Source organism: Pleurodeles waltl, chromosome 2_2 (genome assembly GCF_031143425.1).
Source record: "Pleurodeles waltl isolate 20211129_DDA chromosome 2_2, aPleWal1.hap1.20221129, whole genome shotgun sequence".
NCBI classification, from domain to species: domain Eukaryota; kingdom Metazoa; phylum Chordata; class Amphibia; order Caudata; family Salamandridae; genus Pleurodeles; species Pleurodeles waltl.
In genome coordinates this window covers 351,344,807-351,364,072 of record NC_090439.1, presented here as the reverse complement: position 1 = coordinate 351,364,072, position 19,266 = coordinate 351,344,807, and the positions used below count along the sequence as shown (strand labels likewise).

The window sequence follows — 19,266 nt, the reverse complement described above, 5'->3', positions numbered from 1 at the left end:
GAGATGAGTATGCCCCCAGGGCTCCTGACCACAACAATTTGACTACATGAGGCAACTATGCAAAAATACGGAGGGGGAAACAGGGTGATCTCACCGATCCGATCCAAGTAGTCAGGGGCGTTCGTCAGGGCTCTGTACTAGCTCCAACTCTCTTCTCCCTCTGTTTGAATCAGGTAATCCAACACCTCACCTTGCAGCCCTCTGACGCACCAGCCTTAGGCAACGAAAAGATCGCAACACTTTTATTCGGTGATGATACCCTGATAGTATCCAAAACCCTGATGTGCCTCCAATCCTTGCTGAATCGATTTGATGATTTCTGCTCCAAGAGAGGCTTAGAAATAAAAACCTCTGAAACCAAGTTCATGGTCATTAACCCTCACAGGTCATATGGGGGGACCTTTCCCTAGGGGGGTCTAAATTAGAACAAGTTAACACCTTCAAATACCTGGGAATTCAACTATCTGACTCAATGTCTTGGAGAGCCCATATCACCTCTGCATCATTAAAATGTAGCCAGCTAGTGGGTGTCCTTCTAAGGGAGCACCATGCATCAACTACACGACCAATAGCTGCTGCTCTTCAGATTTATAATATGAAGTCTGTTAATTCAGCACGTTACGGGGCCGAACTCTGGGGCTTTGAGGATGCAAAGGAGCTTACCCGTACTAAGAATATGTTTATGAGAAAGCTCACCTCCCTGCCTCCGAGCACCCCTCTTCTTCCTTTGCACTTGGATCTGGCCTGCAAACCACTAGCTGCCATAGTCGGTCTCAGACCAGTGTTGTTTTGGAAGAGAATCATGGCAACTCCCAAACTTTCCTCCTCTGCCACTGCGTTTAGGGAAGTTTGTTCTTGGACACCTCCAATAAGATCCCGTGGATCCATTCAGTTAACACAGCATTGGTTGCCATTGGGATGGGAGACTCATGGAACTCTTTATACACAGGGCCACCACCCACCAAAGAAGGAGTGGGTAATCCAGTCTATATCTCGCTCACTGTCATTAGGGCAACTAACTTTCTAGTTTCTGGACTTCAAGTCTACCTGGTTGCTAGAACCTTACCTGGACAACATTCTTGATCCAACCTATAGGAAGCTCTATATCCAATTCAGATTTGGTTCCCTCTCTCTCAAAACCTTTACCAGGAGAGGTAGAATAAGGCCCCTAGTAACAAGTTATGCCCCTGCTGCAATTTGAACCAGGAGTCAACTGCCCATGTCCTCTTTGCATGACCATTCTATGCTCCCTTACGAAGGAAATGGCTCACACTAACCTGCAAATGGCTTGGGACCCGAGCATGCTGCAGCCATGAGAATTTTAAATCAGACTCCAGTCTGCCCATTGCCATTGCAGTTGGCAAATTTCTCGGAGGAATGTGGCGCATCAGAAGGAAATTGTCTAAGACTGCCTAACCCTAGGTCCCAACAGTCTCACATGTTCATTTCTGCACCATTACTGTATCCCGGAACTGTGTTTTGCCACACTCCTCTTTTATTGTACTGCATTTTGTGCATTATCATGTTTTATTTATTTTTAGCCAAGTTTAATTTTATGAATTTTAAGTTATTATTTATTGTGATGCGATGTGACTTTTATTGCACTGTATGCTGAAATAAAGTTTATGATGATGAGTTCCTTGTCTAGTTAGACAATATCTAAGAACTCCTTCAAGATAGCCCCACTTGAGGTTGAGTCCGCCTTGGTATTATCATCTTACCAAGTGGGAGGAGGTGGCCGATGATGAAGCATGTTACCTTACGTGAGTGAGCCTACCTCGTCCAAATCTTTAGAATTTCTGTGAACTCCAGAGTAGGAAGGGTTAGAACACAGACTCTTAGATTAAGAGCTCCAGGCTAAGGGTATAGGAGTGCGACTTGGATCACAAAGGGCTGAGCGGTGACGAAATGGAGCATTGCCTGGAAATGGGATGGGCAGGAATATCCAACACTGGAAGAATGGAACAGAACCATGGAGTGGTGTAAGCTAACTATACAAAAACAATCTATGAGGCAGCGGCTGCAGCATAAAAGGAATAAAATGTGGTTGGCATGGGGGGCAAACAGTGTGTACTGAGGGAATCAAAAGAAAGGAGGAGAATTTGATGTGTGCAACTAATGACTAGATGTGCTCCACTCATTAATGGTTTTCTGACCAACTGTGTAATATTGTGCAACCTACTAGTTTCTAAAAATACTAATAAAAACAAGTTTCAAAAAAGAGGAAAAACTTGTTTTTTGTAGCATTTCTTCCAGAGTCTTCTGATTTTTCTATGTGATTTTAGGGATTTTACTTCAGTATTTAGCCAGCCAAATTTGTGGCTTTGATGGATTTCATTTTTTTTTTTTTATTAAATTCTTGAGAAACAGGTCCCTACAAGATACAATGAGAGAAAGTATAAAAAGATTAAGTGACAATTTGATAATACAAATACATCCTATAATTAATTTAAGGCATTGCTAAACTATTTCATTAACCCTACACCAGAACGAGATACTATAACCATTATTTATCAAGTGAGCTCTATTTATTCACCACCAGGTGTTGTTTCAATAGTTGCCAACTGCTGAGACTTAACCCAATCTTCAAACAAGCCCCATATCTCTTGCCCCTTGTGCCTGGCTTTTCTGCCTTTGCGTAAGTATAGGGCCTTCTCCAGATGGTATATGGAAAGAAGGTGTCCATACCATTGTTGAAAGGACGGGGGTTGCAGGTTCAGCCATGCAGTAGCTAGACATAAGTGGTATACGGCCATTGATAGAAACATAAAGGACATATACCTGCTGTTCCTGTCGTCTCTGTAACACTTAAGAGAATGGTGCTTAGAGTGAGTTCAGTATCAAGTTTCAATACTTCCTTTAAAAATCTTGTGCCTTCGGAGGGTCTAGTCTTATACAAATAGCAAACATATGAGTTAGATCTGCTGCAAACTCGTGGCATCTCGGGCAGTGTGTCTCCTCTGTTCTCCCCCACTTAACTATTCTAGATGGGGTATAAAATAAATCAAAACATGTCTTATAGTATTGCATCTGCAATCCTGATGATACAAGTATAGTTTAGCTTAGCTTAGCTCAAGAGATTCATAAAAGTGGGTATCCCTGATACCTAACTGAGTTATCCATCTGGCTGTTCAGACATTAAAATTAAATACAGAAGGCTTATTGAGGGTCAGGCTCTCCCTGTCAATAATTCCAGAAGGGGAATCTTTCCAAATCTACCCCCCCCCACTTGTTTTTCTAAGTAAGAAGTCTCTCATTTCAGGTACGGTGCTTGAAAAACCCGTTTTGGTCAAGCCCGTACCTCTCCAGAAGATCCTCAAATGTTCTCACCCCAGTACCCTTTAAAAAAATCTCCAATTTTCAAAGCCCCTGCTGACTCCACTTTGCTATGCATCTATCTTGAAAAATTTCTGGGAGGGAGACATGGTAATAGATAAGGGTGTATCTATTGAGCCGTCCAAGACCTGCTTTCTTTCGCCTAAAATTCCAACATTTGAAAGCAGCCTTTAATACCTTAAACCACACTTTCATGAAATAACTGGGGTCCACCAGGGCTAGCAGTCTGCCATTAATCACTGAGCCAGCTTTGTTGGATTTCAATAGAATAAGGTTGCTAAGGTCAGTTCTCAGACACAAGTACAGCACTTGAACTATTATTGTGAGACAGATGATTAAGATAGTAGAGGAGGATAAATCCCGCTTCGTCCATGGTCTCATTCTTATTAGGTTGTTTGTGGTGGTCCTAAATTTCATTGCCAGTGGAATGGAGCAAAAGATCATGATCACGCATTTAGCTATTTAGCAGATAGAATCATTTTGAGTCACTAAGATGATATGAGAAGAGGCGAATATTACCACAACTGTATTTCCAGCTTTATAAGTGAGCCCACAGAAATGTGCCTAAAAGTAATTGATTCAGTCCTAGAAAGTTGGCATTTTGATGGTGTAGGTGAAGCTTGTCCAACCGTTCATTGAAGTCTCAAAGTGGGAATAGGACTAATTTTTCTTTATGTCTATTTGGGTTTCTGTCTTTCCCACATTGGAGAACACATTGGGGTAAACTCCTCAATCCTGTCCCCTGTTGGGTAGAAAGACCGCTGGGCACATTAAAGGATGGGGCATGGCCTAAAGTCTAGGTTAGCCATCCATTAAAAAAATATATATCATCCCAAGTATCTAATGGGCTTTAAGCTTGGCCAGTTATTTGGATGGAGGAACAGGCTGATGCCTGGAGATGCCACCTCAAGAGGCAGATTGGGGTAAACCCCCTAACCTACCCCTCTAGGGGAGTAGAAAGACTGTTGGTCCTATTGTGGAGCAGGGGCATGGCAGAATATATGGCTGGGCAACTCCCACCTCTTTTTTTTGGCTAATTTCACCTGGTGTCTAGTGAACTTCCTACATCCTGGAGAAGCAGATTGGGGGTGCCCCCACCGAATATCAGGCCCAGCAGTCTTTACGCTCTCTCCTCCCCTCCCCACAATGAAAAGCAAATAGTCCACTCAACACCAGTGATATTTTTTTTTTTCTGAAAACTACCGCACCCCTATGCCCCAGACTTTCTGCCCTGCATGGGGCCTAGAGCATCTCCATCGCCTAACATGTAAGAGGAAAGTTGGATTATTTTAGTGTAGTTTTGATATGTGGCCTGGAATGCTGGAGATGGGGTACATCCCAATTTCCTCTCCAATGTCATGGTGAATGGTTGCATTATTTGTGTTCTGGATCAGCTGGAAACTGGGGAATCCTACAAGCACTTGGTATTCCTGAAACTTAAAGACCCAAGCAAATCTAGCATGGCTTGACTTACATTGAACTCACTATATTTGCATACCCAGAAAACCCAGAAAGCTTCAAACTTTGGCTACATAAAGCATTCCCTTATATTTCTGGGAGGGAAAGTTAACAACAATCTTCTCTCAGCAAACTCCAATTGATTGATTATGATTCTTAACTTTAAAGAAATTGAGATCCACTGTTTGATGGCTGTCTGTACAGAGAAAGAGGGCCCGGATGTACAAAGCATTTTTGAGGCTGCAAACGGGCTTATTTACCGAATCGAGCTAATTTGCAACCTCAAAAATGCTTTTTGGTAGGTACAAGCACCAAACTGTGATTCTACGGAATGGCAGTTTAGGTTTGCAAATCAGTATTATGAAGGAGCATGTTTAGGACGTCCTTTTCAAATACCAATTCACAGTAGTATGTACTAATGTTTTGTGACCAAATTACTGTGAAACCTCACAGGTGGGGAACCTCTGATCAAAGACCTTAGATGGTGTGACAACCTCAGAGCCCAGAATTCTTAACCGTCTTTGCCTGCCAGCGATAGGTGTGACCCTTTCCAATAGCCACGATGCTGCTGACACGTTTAGTACCCTACACAGATAGTGACTTCTAAAAGGAGCCCAAAGAGGAAAAACCCCAAAGAAAAAAAACCTCTGGGCAAGATGGTATGGCTCCAGATGATAAGGGCTGAGACAAGGAACCCAGTGGACAATTACTGGACACAGGGGTACTACTAGAGACACAGGCTTGAAGGCAAAACACCAACAGCAGGGAAAGGACAAGGTTAGGAGCAAGGAACCAACATGAGTTTTGGAACCAACAGGAGCAAGGAACACACCAGCAGGAATCAAAATGAGCTAGAAAACACACCAGCGGGAACAAGGAATGCTCCACCTCAAGACAGTGAGTGCATCAAAAACTACTGCTGCCACCCAGGATTGGGAAGAGGCCTAAAGACTTCATAGAACGGTTGTCATTGTGCTTGAGGGAAGACAATACATAGAGCTCCTTCCAAAAAAATCTGGGAAGGAAAAGAAAGGCTATGGTGCCCACCATCGTGGCCCCCATGGAGAGAGCCATCATAGGCCATACAAGCAGGCCAGCTGCCTTTAAAGGAATGCCCTTAGGCCTTTGCGGCAGCCTGCCGGCAGCACTATTGCCCCTAGGTAAGAAGTACATGCACCCCGCGCAATGCAGGGCGATGCAAGAGAAGCAGCCTGCTATGTAGCAATTACAGTCACAAACATTAATTTTTTACTGACTACTGAAATGAAGTGGTACCCAATGACAAATGGGCAGTGGCCCCAAGTGGACAACTTCAATTCTGAGAATGTTAAAAAAACAATGGAGCAATGCTTACTCTTAAAAAATTGATTTTAAAGGCTTAATTTTGTTTCTTAAAAAAAAGATTGCTTTATATAAAAGCAAACAAGGACATGGTGATCTGCTGACCTCAGAAAGCCACCATCCCTGTGCTGGCTATCATACATTTTAGGTCACAAACAGCAACCTTCCACATTAATATTCATGAGGTAGGACAATTTGCGACCCACTGAGATTCACTAATTTAAAAGTTAAAGTTTCATATATTAAGAATAGTGATTATCTAATAGCAATTCGATAAAAATCACCATTTGGAAAACACTTTTCTTAGTGTTCTTACATCTAGCCCAAGATTCTGTCATCACACTTTTTTGAAGTGAGGGATTGCCTAGAACATAAATGTCATGCTGGACTATTGATGCAAAGGCTTTGCTGGAGGGAAAAATTACCAGTTCTATTATTTCTTGATGTGCCATGTACATTACTTAAAAGTTACAACCAGATAATTTCATGACTGTAGAGCTCCCGAGAAGCAAGTTCAAATGGAGATGAGTATGAGCATTGCCAGAATATTCTGCACTCTTTGTAAATAATGAAGTCGAAAAAGTTATTATCCAATGTATAGTTGTTTATTAGTACATATCTGGTAGCGCAATGCCCTGCTCCATATTTACAAGGCGTCATTAAGCCACTTTTTGTGGCTTAACGCCACCTCGTAAATTCTGCCACTTTACCAGTATCAATTAGCGTGAAAGGGGCGTTCAATGGGTTTTGCTGTGGGTGTTCCCCCGTAACACCCATTGCATTTTGACGCTACCCCAGATTTATGAGAAATCGTGAACCTGAGGCAGCACCAAAAAACAATGCCACTCCAATGGTGGTGTTAGATAGCTGTACTCTCCAGCCAGGCCTAACAACAAGTGTTAATTAAAAAAACACAAGGTTTGTTAGAAAAAGCCATTGCCTAATACTGTAATCTGTGGGAATCTATGTTTGATAATACTTGTCAACTTGCTTTAAGTCTTATAACAATCTACCCCTAAAGGCATATTTGCTTTTCACAATAAACAATTTGGGCCTACTGCCTCTGTCATAACTATTTTCAGAAAACGGATCTAATATATTGCATCCAACCTAATTTTTCCCAATGAACCGTTGAGGTCTACAGCCTTGATTACTGGCTTGTCACCATAGCTAACTCAGGCCTGATGTGGTGACCATAATCTGCGATACAGTAACTTTTCTTCTACAGAAGCACACAACTTGTGCCCAATTAAATCAACTAGGGAGAAAGATCAGCATGCAAGCAGAGCCTCTGACCCTCGCTTAATAGTGCTTCTTAATGCTCTTTTTCTGTTGATGACATAGGGAGTTATTACAACTTTGGAGGAGGTGTTAATCCGTCCCAAAAGTGACGGTAAGGTGACGGATATACCGCCAGCCGTATTACGAGTCCATTATATCCTATGGAACTCGTAATACGGCTGGTGGTATATCCGTCACATTTGGGACGGATTAACACCTCCGCCAAAGTTGTAATAACCCCCATAGTCTTTCTGCAGCTGCGCTGTCGAGCCAGCCCTAAAAAGGGGACAACAAGGAAACAGCTTTTTTTCCACTCCCTCTCTCTGCAATGACTTCCCTTACACCTGAGAATGTATACTCATATTAGACCTTCAGGAAAGAACTCAACTTCCTCTTCTGAATAGCTGCTCACTAGTATCCATTTGGCTCCCTCTTCCTTGAATCAGAATAACTGATATGCAACGATTTGAGCTGTATTACATTACTTGAGATTTATGAAGCTTTGCAGGACCATGCAAGGTGGTCTTGTGTGGCTTCATAAATCTCACTTAAGTTTTGTGTTGCTCTTTCATCATGGTGTGTGGTGCAAGAGCAACAAACCAGGCCATAAATATAAAGTGGTGCATTGCAATACAGCAAGCCACCTTCTGCGCTGCGTCATTGGGAAAGGGCTGGAATGGCCAGTATTTAAAAGAATACTGCACATTCCTGTCCTTATCCCTGCACTGGTGCCTTCTAGGCAGCCTAGCCCCATTGCAGGCCCCTTTGCACCATGGTGTAAAGGTGACTGCATTGCATGCAGGAATGTTTTTGTGCAAGAAGGGGTACCTTCCCGCACAAAAACAGTCTTGAGGGGAGAAATTAACATATTTCTCCTAGTCACAGCTCTCCTGGGGAGGTGTATCTTTTTGGTGCATTTCCAGGTTCAAAATCCATGGATGTTGGGTGGAAACACCCACGCAACACCCATGGAAACACATCCCTGGTGCATAGTACTGTAAAGCAGCATCTTGAACTGCATTACATTACTCTAGATTTATGAAGCCATGCAGGGCTACGCAAGGTGACCTTGCATGGTTTCATAAATCTTACGAAAGGTTTGCAGCACTCTTGCACCAGGTTGTGTGGTGAAAGAGCGATGCAAACAGGGTCACAAATATGGCCATAGGAGTTTAAAATATTAGGTGGCATATTTAAGAGGGGGTTTTACATGTTTGCACCACACAACATGGTACATGCATGGCGCAAACCACTAGGTCATATTTTTGAAGCCACACAAAGCCATTTTGGGTGGCTTTAAATGGCTTCAAAAGGATTGAGTAAGGCAATGCCGCGCAAATCGATATATTGCCGCATTCTGTGCTACGGAGGTGTTCCATGGGCGTTGCATGAGTGTTCCCACCCAACTCTCATGGTTTTTGATGCATTCCCAGATTTATCAACCTTCATACATTTGGGAAAGCACCAAAATCCTACACCGCCCCAGATGAGTGTTTTTTCCTCTTTCTAAGTGTGATGTATTCTGCAGCACACTTAGAAAGAGGAAAATGCCTCTCAGGATTGTTTTTATGCAGGAGGTGTCCCTTCTTGACAAACACAATCCTGCATGCAACACAGGCATCAAAAACCAACTAAAAGAGGGGTTTGGAAAAAGGGAGATTTGGATAGAAAAATCCTGGTCCTGTGTATAGAGCTCCCAATACATGTACAAAAACAAGGTATACACAGTTCCACAACGTAAGTATAATCAGGAAAACTACATTGGGTCCTGATCTAAGGAAAAGATCGTAAAAAAGAGAGAAGAAAGAAGAAAGAAAGCCAGGTCCCTGGAAAATTAATTATTTTGGAACAAGAGCCCTCACTCACCAAAGGTGACATGCTTCATTCTTTGCTCCACGTCAGGCCGGCGCTGCAATGCCTGACGGGCCCCTCAAGGGGGGCTCTTTGCCAGAGATCTTTTGAGATATATGCCCGGTTTAGAAAGAATAGGGTATAGGATTGGAAAAATTCTATTTAAAAATATCTAGAGGTTAGGCAAATTTTATTAAATAATCCAACCACTGTCATGATTAAAACCAAAGAGCGGGGAGAGAAAAGAACAAGGTCTACGCTCCCCAAAAAATTATTCACTTCCTCACTCAATTTGAGGTTAGGAATTGTACGCACAGGATCCCCTGTACGATTCACCAGAAGGTCAACATGTTTCTCGCTATTGATGTCCTATGGATCTAAAGCGATTCTTCAGGACCTAAACTACCTAATCCTATGTGTAAATATAACCTATAGTAAGGAATATTAGTACAATGCAGGGACCCTCCTCATACTAGTGGATGGGCCGCATCAGGTAAAGCACCAAGTAACAGAGGTCCTACTGAGTTGGGACCTGTCCGAAGTTTGCGGCATCACCTGCCCCGTCTCGGTGTTCCATGATGCAAGGGTGCCAGCTATAGCAAAAGGCAGCCAAAAATGCACCAGCGCATTGGGAAAGGACCGGAATGCACCGTTGTGAATAAATATGGTGCATTCCTGCCCTTTCTCTGTGGTGCCACAAAGCCCATAAATATGGTTCCTCCAATCTCTGTAAGCAGTAGCAATATTTCGTATGTAACTATTCCAAAATATAGATAGATATGTCATACTTGCTGTTCTACATTTCCCTGCACCACAAACCCCATAAATCTGGGTGTCAGGGCATATTTATGAAAGGGTTGCATCATTTTTTCCCCACGCAATGGGGTGCAAAAGTGAGGCAACCCTTACGTTTGATTTATGAAGCCACACAAGGCCACCTTGCATGGCCCAGAGTGGCTTGATAATTCCAGAGTAATGCAATGCAGCGGAAATCGCTGTCTTTCCTCCTACTGTGTGTGCTGTATTCTGCAGCACACATAAAAAGAACCTTTCACCATGTTGCAAGGTGCCTACATTGGTGCTAGGCAGCACATTGTGCACCAGGACAGGTAAAAGCCAGGAATGAACCGTACAGTGTTAAGTATGGCGCACTCCTGCCCTTTCCCTGTCACGCAGTGCAGCAAGTGACTTGTTAGGTGATTTGTATTTCAAAAGCACAGTCTCTTTCCATAATTTTTCCCAAAAGTGTAGGCAACATAGATGAGGTGGCATGAAAGTCTGTCAGATGATATAGGCAAAAATTTCATGGATGTCTAAGGTTGCCTGCCACTGCCTTCTGGTGGCTAGAAGCTCATAGGAAGCAGTTCCAATGACTACACAATGTAGGCATGTTGGAAAAATCTTCCGTTCCTCATCCAGCTCTGTGGAATGCATGCACAATGGTTGGCCGTCGTGACAATCACCTCCATTTGTGACACAATCCTGTGGCGTTTTGCGCATGTACGTTCAATTTAGGTGGCTGAAAGTACAGTTTGTGGCGAGAAATGCTAAATCACGATTCACTAAATCAGAGCAACCTGAACTGCTCATGTACAAATTGCTTTTATAAATACAAAAAACAAACAATATGCTATCATTTCTACATTTAAGGGCTGATTTTGCATCGGAAATGTAATGAGTAGGAAGTATGTCAGCCTAGTGAACTTCGCACCCGCAATTTTCCCCAGGTGTATATTGGCAGGTCCAGCATGATGAAATATACCAAGGACAGAAGCCCGGTTAATACTGGGGCATGCAGAGTTGGTGCAGGAGGAGCTAAAATCCACAATTTAATCCTCATTTTTAGAGCACAACTTGTAATAGGCAGAGTTTATTACACTTGATAAATCCCAAGGACCAGGGCATCAGATTATATCAGGTGCAATAAATAATGCATGGTGTTCTGAGACTCACAATGGCGGCCTAAATGTTACAGGTGTCTTTGTTGCTCTTTGTTCCTGGAAGGTCAGGGTAAAACCCACATACTAATATACCTATGGGTGTTCATGTAGCTCATCAATGTAATTTACTGCCCTAGAAACATAGCTAACTTTAGTCCAGTCAATGGCAAGAGGGCGTTTGAAAGGTGGGATTGGGGAGGAAACACCTCATGTTTACTGGGGACCCAGTGGCAAACATGGAATACTTACCACATTGAGTAAACAAAGTAAGTGTTGAAATTCACGTCATATATTTGCATACCATTTTCCACCTACTGAAAATCTACGTTTGTAAAAGTTTGCATCAAAGCTCTCCTGGAAATCTATGATTGTCAGCATTTTTTACTGAATCCCTTGAAAGTCGAGACTTTTCTAAAATGCTGTTGTTGATTCAATAGGAGGGACTTTCCAGATTTCAAAGTTCACCCCTTGCGAAATAGAATGCACACGTGGATTTATTATACAGGACACACAATACACAGACGATGAACCCCAAAAGTAAAAAAGCACAAAAATATATAAGAGCTACACAGACTCTAGTCCTCTTTCCCTAATAGTACCCCTTGTTCTCTTAGTGCCCTACTCATAAACGTTTTTGCATCCCTAAATCTAATTTACAGGTTCAAAATAGTCATATTTCCTTCAGAAGTCTTCTTTATTCTTCACAGATTCAACAACTCACAAAAAGTAGTCAGTAGTCACTAATACTATGTCACACCTTCTTGCTATCTGTTATCTATCTGTACTCAGAGGAGTCTACTTTCTCTTGCACAAAGAGTTATACCATATTCTTACCAATGGCCTTGAAGGTAATTTAAGTCAAGTTCATACTGACTTAGGACATCTGCACCTGTAGGTGTGATAAAGAAAACACGTTCAGTGCCTGCAATTATTTTAATATGTAACATCAAACTTTATTGCACAGATCACCCTTTACTGGTGGACGCCCTCATCGATATGTTAACTATTGAGTCATTCAATTTGCAAAAACCTTAGGGTAAACACGGTGGTGGCAGCCTCCAATCTAAAGTGATGGGGCAGAGGTGTGTGCTAGGGCAGGGTTCAACAATCCTGGAGAGCCGGGTCTATGCCAGGTTTTTAGCATATCCAGATTTAAAAAAAATATGTTTCAGAAATCTAAATTTTTCTAACTGTGGATATGGTAAAAACCTGGCATGGATCCGGCTCTCCAGGACCAACTTTGCAGAACACTGTGCTAGGGGAATAATGATTTTAAAAAAAAATGTGCCTGTCGCTCCCGCTGCCGGACACCTTGGTGCTCCTCTCCTCCAGGCAGTCACTGGGGCACAAAGCACAGGCTCCCAATCCAGACGCTGCTCTCATGCTATACCAAGCATAACAGAAGTGCCAGGATTGACCAGAGCGGGCCAGTCTACGTTCGCTCAGGCACAGGGAGCCTGTGCCATTTCTCCACCGACTGTAACACAGCTGGATTGGAGAAATGTAAGTGTGCGTGTTGGTTTGGCCATCCTAAGACGGCCGACTTAAACCGACATGCGCACTTTACAGTGCTCACCACTCCTCCTCCCTGCCATGGCCCGGCCCGCCTTAGATTCAATGGCTCAGTGAGACAGTAATAAAGAAAATTATAATACAATTGTTTTATTAACATTTTTTTTCACTGCCTGACTGAGCAGGGGGGCAACGCTCCTCCACTATTACAGAGAAGCTGCCAAGGGCAAACATTGAAACAACGAGGCAGACTCTTGAGTTCAGCTTTATTCATGTGGCAAGTGCACAGCATGTGGTACTCAGCCTCACAGGCAAAACTGTTGAAAATGCTTAGAGGGCTGCAGGAGCCATATTTACTTATTGATATTGACGTCATCACCTCTCCCCTAACCATTTAGAAGCAAAAAGGAGGCTATGAAGGACTAATGATAAAGCAAAGTGTCAGCCCTTTGATGTGTTTTGGAGTCAAAGGGTGCATGATGATGAACATCTGCTAAACCTATCATTTTGGTAAACCAGCAACCAGAGTGGCCTAAACACTGTCCTGAATCCGAATGGAAGATACAGTTGTCTTTCTTTCTTCTCTTACTTGTCTGATGGACTGCTCAGTAGCAGTCTCTGCTGTGGCCTATAGTGTGGCCCAAAAAAGACCAGAGTTCAAATGGAGTGGGGTGAGTCCTGTGCCCACAGAAATTTCCTGACTCAAACCCACTTACAGATATAGCTGAGCTGACATAGAGCCCTGAGTAAGAATAATTAGGCACTGAGCTGACTACTCTATCAATGCCATGTAGATGTCAGTTTCTGCCGTGCTCGTGACTCAGGCCTGGTTCTAGACAGTGAGTCAGGTGGACCAGGCCTACCAAAGGATGATCCTGGCCCACCCATGGCCGTTCAGAGTGGAACAGCAGGCCCACGTACCTGGGACGTCTTTCCTGCTGGTGCACAACTTGAAAGACTGCTACATCTCAAGTGTGGCTGAGCAAACCAGCCAGGCCTCTTCATTGTCATGTGTAGCATGACACTGGGTCAGTCAAAGAGGTAGAGCATGTGGTGCACCTCCTGCCATTAGAGTCCTCAGGAGGTGACAAGGAGTCCTGTGGAGAGCAGCTGCTGATTTTGAGCAACAATTAACAAGTCTTAGGCAGGGGACATTGGCTCAATTACCTCACAGCAGGAAACAATGATCAGATACAAAAGTTATAAGTGCCTAGTGCCAGTCGTATTGGTTTAAAAACTCTGCAGTGACATGCCAGCTTGAAATTGGGAGTTTCATTCTAATGAAATTTCCTCTCAAGAGTGACTGGACTTCAGAAAAAAAAAAGAACTGAAATAACTTTACAGTTAAAGAACAATGGGGCATATTTACAAGAAAGTGGCGTACCAGTCCTGATGCGCCACTTTTCTCCCAAAATTCTGGTGCTAGTGCAGCAAAGCACAGGGAGGCCAATGGGCCAATACAGGAGCATCACTTTAATGCCTGCCTTGGGCAGGCATCAATGATGATTGAAAAAATGGCTCTGTGAAATCTTGTAAATTTCCCTGAGCCATTTTTTCAGGCTTCCCTGAGGGGGACCGCCCCCCTTGCATACATTATGCCTTTCACAGCATAAGAGGAGAGAAGGGCAATGACAAAAGGAGAAAAAGGACAGTGAATGACTGAAGTGTCATAGTATTGTTTCTTGTTAGGGATGTCACTACGGTTTTACCACTTATGTCCTGAGGGGACCCTGTACTCGAGGTCCCCTCAGGTATGTATGTCACTGATGTCAGCTGCATATTCTGGAACGTTGAGAGAATGGCACTGGCATCTGGTGGCACAAGATCCTGCTCCCGATTTATAAGTGTGCTGGATTAATGAAATAAAGTTGGAAATATACAGTACCTCTAATGTGTAGAGTCGTCTTTACCATGGCAAAGCGAATGATGAATGCAGAAGAGGATGTTAGAAGTTTCCTGGTCAGTAATAATATTTGTATTTGCACCTGTTTAGCACTTACTACCCTTGCTGAGGCATTGAAGCGCTTTAGGGTGAGTAGGACAGTAGTCCGGAACCCAGTGTTAGTGGTTAATGTTAGGTTGCAGGTATTGGGTTTTAAAGAGGAGAGGTTGTGATTCCTGAAATTTGGCATCAGCCAATTTCAGCATTAAAACATGAAGAATTAAGGTAGCACACTATGAAGGATTAAGGTATCCATGGGATATAGGGGAGGCTATTCTCAGAAATAGAGGGCATGCAGAGAATGGAAGGTAAGAAGAGGGTCACTGAAGAAAGAAAGGAGAGGAATAAAGCAGAAAGCAATGAAATGTCAAAGCCTCACACACACTACTCAATTCTGAGATGCTAACAGTCTACAGCTTAATTTAGAGGTTGGCAATACCTCGAGGAAGTGCCAAAATCAGACTAAAACTCAAGACAGGGATAGTGTGGTACTCTACCTTCAAGAAATGGATTGAAAGGTAAAAGAAATGTCACATGTGAGATCTCCACTGTTTCCAACACTTTCTCCAGAAATAGGGGGATTTTCCTCTACAACTCAACTCTAAATCATTAGTCTGTTCTCTACTAAAGGTAGAACAAGACCCCTTCACTTTCCTGGATAACCCTTGGAAGCATGCAGAACTAAAAACACTCACATGGACGCAAATCTATGTAACGTCTACAGAGAATGGTCTTCAGCAAATCTCAAGGTTTGATAAAGCAAGTAGTTACTGACAGCAACAAGTTATTAAATGGGACACAACAAAATATTAGGTGTAGAACACAAAAAAGTTCAATGGTCAGAGAGAAATGAGTGTTATCAACTTCAGAAAACACAACTGAGGAAAGAGAAAATTTTCAAAACAGGAAAAAGAAATAAAGTACAACTCACGCTTCCACAGAGGCAATAGTAATTGAGAGAACGGGAAGTAAGGACATTGTAGGTAGAAAAAGAACAAAGGTTAGAGAGTAAACGGGGGACAAAGGAGTGAAGGAGAGGGGGATTCATAGACTGTCAAAGGAAGGGATATAATGCAGGGATAATGGAAATGGGGGAAATGAGAGAAAGGCAGAGGGAGAAAAACAGAGAATGAAAAGTTGTGGTGATAGATGGATAGACCTACAGAAACTGAAAATGCAATAGATGTGGTGGGTGAGAATATTACAGTGTAGGTGAAATGAGAGAAGGAAGCAATGGGAGAGAGGAATATACACTAGTGGGAGGAGTGAAGTGCTATTTATAAGTGAGTGAGCGAAAAAAGAGCAAGGACACAGAAAATATATAGAAAATGAAATGAAAGGCTATAGTTGAAGTTTTTTCCTAGAGCATGTCAAGCAGATTCAGATCATGTCTCTTCCAGTAGCATAAAAATCATTAAGTACCAGGCTGCATTACACCCCCTGAGACATCACACGTAGAGAGACGTCTGTATGGCAAACAAAATGGTCTATGGAACACTTAACCCCTTAGGCTGCTGGCCCGTTTCCCCCCCCAGTGCTGAGCCCTTTTTTGGCTATTTGGGGTAGTTCGCGCTTAGGCCTTCATAACGTTTTGTCCACATAAGCTATCCACGCCAAATTTGCATCCTTTTTTATAAGGGGCAATAACACTTGTTTTGCTATTCTATGTTCCCCCAAGTCTCCCGGTAAAAAAGATACCTCACTTGTGTGGGTAGGCCTAGCGCCCACGACAGGAAATGCCCCAAAACACAAAGTGGACACATCCCATTTTTTGACAGAAAACAGAGCTGTTTTTTGCAAAGTGCCTACCTGTAGATTTTTGGCCTCTAGCTCAGTCGGCACCTAGGGAAACCTACCAAACCTGTGCATTTTTTTAAACTTGAGACCTAGGGGAATCCAAGATGGGGTGACTTGTGGGGCTCTGACCAGGTTCTGTTACCCAGAATCCTTTGCAAACCTCAAAATGTGGCTAAAATAACACGTTTTCCTCACATTTCGGTGACAGAAAGTTCTGGAATCTGAGAGGAGCCACAAATTTCCTTCCACCCAGCGTTCCCCCAAGTCTCCCGATAAAAATGATACCTCACTTGTGTGGGTAGGCCTAGTGCCCGCGACAGGAAATGGTACAAAACACAACATGGACACATTACATTTTTTGACAGAAAAAAGAGGTGTTTTTTGCAAAGTGCCTACCTGTAGATTTTGGCCTCTAGCTCAGCCGGCACCTAGGGAAACCTACCAACCCTGTGCATTTTTAAAAACTAGAGACCTAGGGGAATCCAAGATGGGGTGACTTGTGGGGCTCTGACCAGGTTCTGTTACCCAGAATCCTTTGCAAACCTCAAAATGTGGCTAAAATAACACGTTTTCCTCACATTTCGGTGACAGAAAGTTCTGGAATCTGAGAGGAGCCACAAATTTCCTTCCACCCAGCGTTCCCCCAAGTCTCCCGATAAAAATGATACCTCACTTGTGTGGGTAGGCCTAGTGCCCGCGACAGGAAATGCCCCAAAACACAACATGGACACATCCCATTTTTTGACAGAAAACAGAGCTGTTTTTTGCAAAGTGCCTACCTGTAGATTTTGGCCTCTAGCTCAGCCGGCACCTAGGGAAACCTACCAACCCTGTGCATTTTTAAAAACTAGAGACCTAGGGGAATCCAAGATGGGGTGACTTGTGGGGCTCTGACCAGGTTCTGTTACCCAGAATCCTTTGCAAACCTCAAAATGTGGCTAAAATAACACGTTTTCCTCACATTTTGGTGACAGAAAGTTCTGGAATCTGAGAGGAACCACAAATTTCCTTCCACCCAGCGTTCCCCCAAGTCTCTCGATAAAAATTATACCTCACTTGTGGGGGTAGGCCTAGCGCCCGCGACAGGAAATGCCCCAAAACACAACATGGACACATCCCATTTTTTTACAGAAAACAGAGCTGTTTTTTGCAAAGTGCCTACCTGTAGATTTTGGCCTCTAGCTCAGCCGGCACCTAGGGAAACCTTACAACCCTGTGCATTTTTAAAAACTAGAGACCTAGGGGAATCCAAGATGGGGTGACTTGTGGGGCTCTGACCAGGTTCTGTTACCCAGAATCCTTTGCAAACATCCAAATTTGGCCAAAAAAACACTTTTTCCTCTCATTTCGGTGACAGAAAGTTCTGGAATCTGAGAGGAGCCACAAATTTCCTTCCACCCAGCATTCCCCCAAGTCTCCCGATAAAAATGGTACCTCACTTGTGTGGGTAGGCCTGGTGCCCGCAACAGGAATAGATCACACAACGGTCAATGTTGGTCCTTACATGAGGCAGCTGTTGACCCTGGGGTGATCCATTCCTGACGCAGGCACTAGGGGGCATATTTATACTCCGTTTGCGCCGAATTTGCGTCGTTTTTTTCGACGCAAATTCGGCGCAAAACTAACGCCATATTTATACTTTGGTGTTAGACGCGTCTAGCGCCAAAGTATGAGGAATGAGCGACATTTTTTTGCGTGAACGCCTTCCTTGCGTTAATGAGATGCAAGGTAGGCGTTCCCGTCCAAAAAAATGACTGCAACACAAATGCGTCGTATTTATACTCCCGGGCAAAAATCACGCCCGGGAGTGGGCGGGGCAAAAACCCCCGCATTTGCGCCTCTTTTTAACGCCTGGGTCAGGGCAGGCGTTAAGGGACCTGTGGGCTCAAAATGAGCCCACAGCTGCCCTCCCATGCCCCCAGGGACCCCCCCTGCCACCCTTGCCCACCCCAGGAGGACACCCAAGGATGGAGGGAACCATCCCAGGGACATTCAGGTAAGTTCAGGTAAGTATAATTTTTTATTTTTTAAATATTTTTTTTTGGCATAGGGGGGCCTGATTTGTGCCCCCCTACATGCCTCAATGCCCAATGACCATGCCCAGGGGACATAAGTCCCCTGGGCATGGCCATTGGGCAAGGGGGCATGACTCCTGTCTTTACTAAGACAGGAGTCATGTAAATGGCGTCTGGGCGTCGTTAAAAATGGCACAAATCGGGTGGAGGTGATTTTTTTGCGTCAACCTGACTTGCCCCATTTTAAGACGCCCTAACGCCATTTTCCCCAACGCTGGCGCTGCCTGGTGTACGTGTTTTTTTTCCACGCACAACCAGGCAGCGCCGGTCTGCTAGCGCCGGCTAACGCCATTCAATAAATACGGCGCCCGCATGGCGCTTCAGAATGGCGTTAGCCGGCGCTAAACTTTTTGACGCAAAACTGCGTTAGCGCAGTTTAGCGTCAAAAAGTATAAATACGGGCCCGTTTGCGCCGAATTTGCGTCGTTTTTTTCGACGCAAATTCGGCGCAAAACTAACGCCATATTTATACTTTGGCGTTAGACGCGTCTAGCGCCAAAGTATGAGGAATGAGCGACATTTTTTTGCGTGAACGCCTTCCTTGCGTTAATGAGATGCAAGGTAGGCGTTCCCGTCCAAAAAAATGACTGCGACACAAATGCGTCGTATTTATACTCCCGGGCAAAAATCACGCCCTGGAGTGGGCGGGGCAAAAAACCCCGCATTTGCGCCTCTTTTTAACGCCTGGGTCAGGGCAGGCGTTAAGGGACCTGTGGGCTCAAAATGAGCCCAC

At 43.8% G+C, this 19,266-nt stretch overlaps 1 protein-coding gene across 2 annotated transcripts in view; it reads right to left on the bottom strand.

Moving 5' to 3' along the window:
• The window catches only part of GPLD1 (glycosylphosphatidylinositol specific phospholipase D1), an 833,365-nt gene that overhangs the window by 396,478 nt on the left and 417,621 nt on the right, over positions 1–19,266 (bottom strand). For both annotated transcript variants that reach the window (XM_069218887.1, XM_069218885.1), the window contains exon 7: positions 12,042–12,096. In XM_069218887.1, the coding sequence (XP_069074988.1) occupies positions 12,042–12,096 (55 nt within the window). The remainder of the gene's footprint in view (positions 1–12,041; positions 12,097–19,266) is intronic.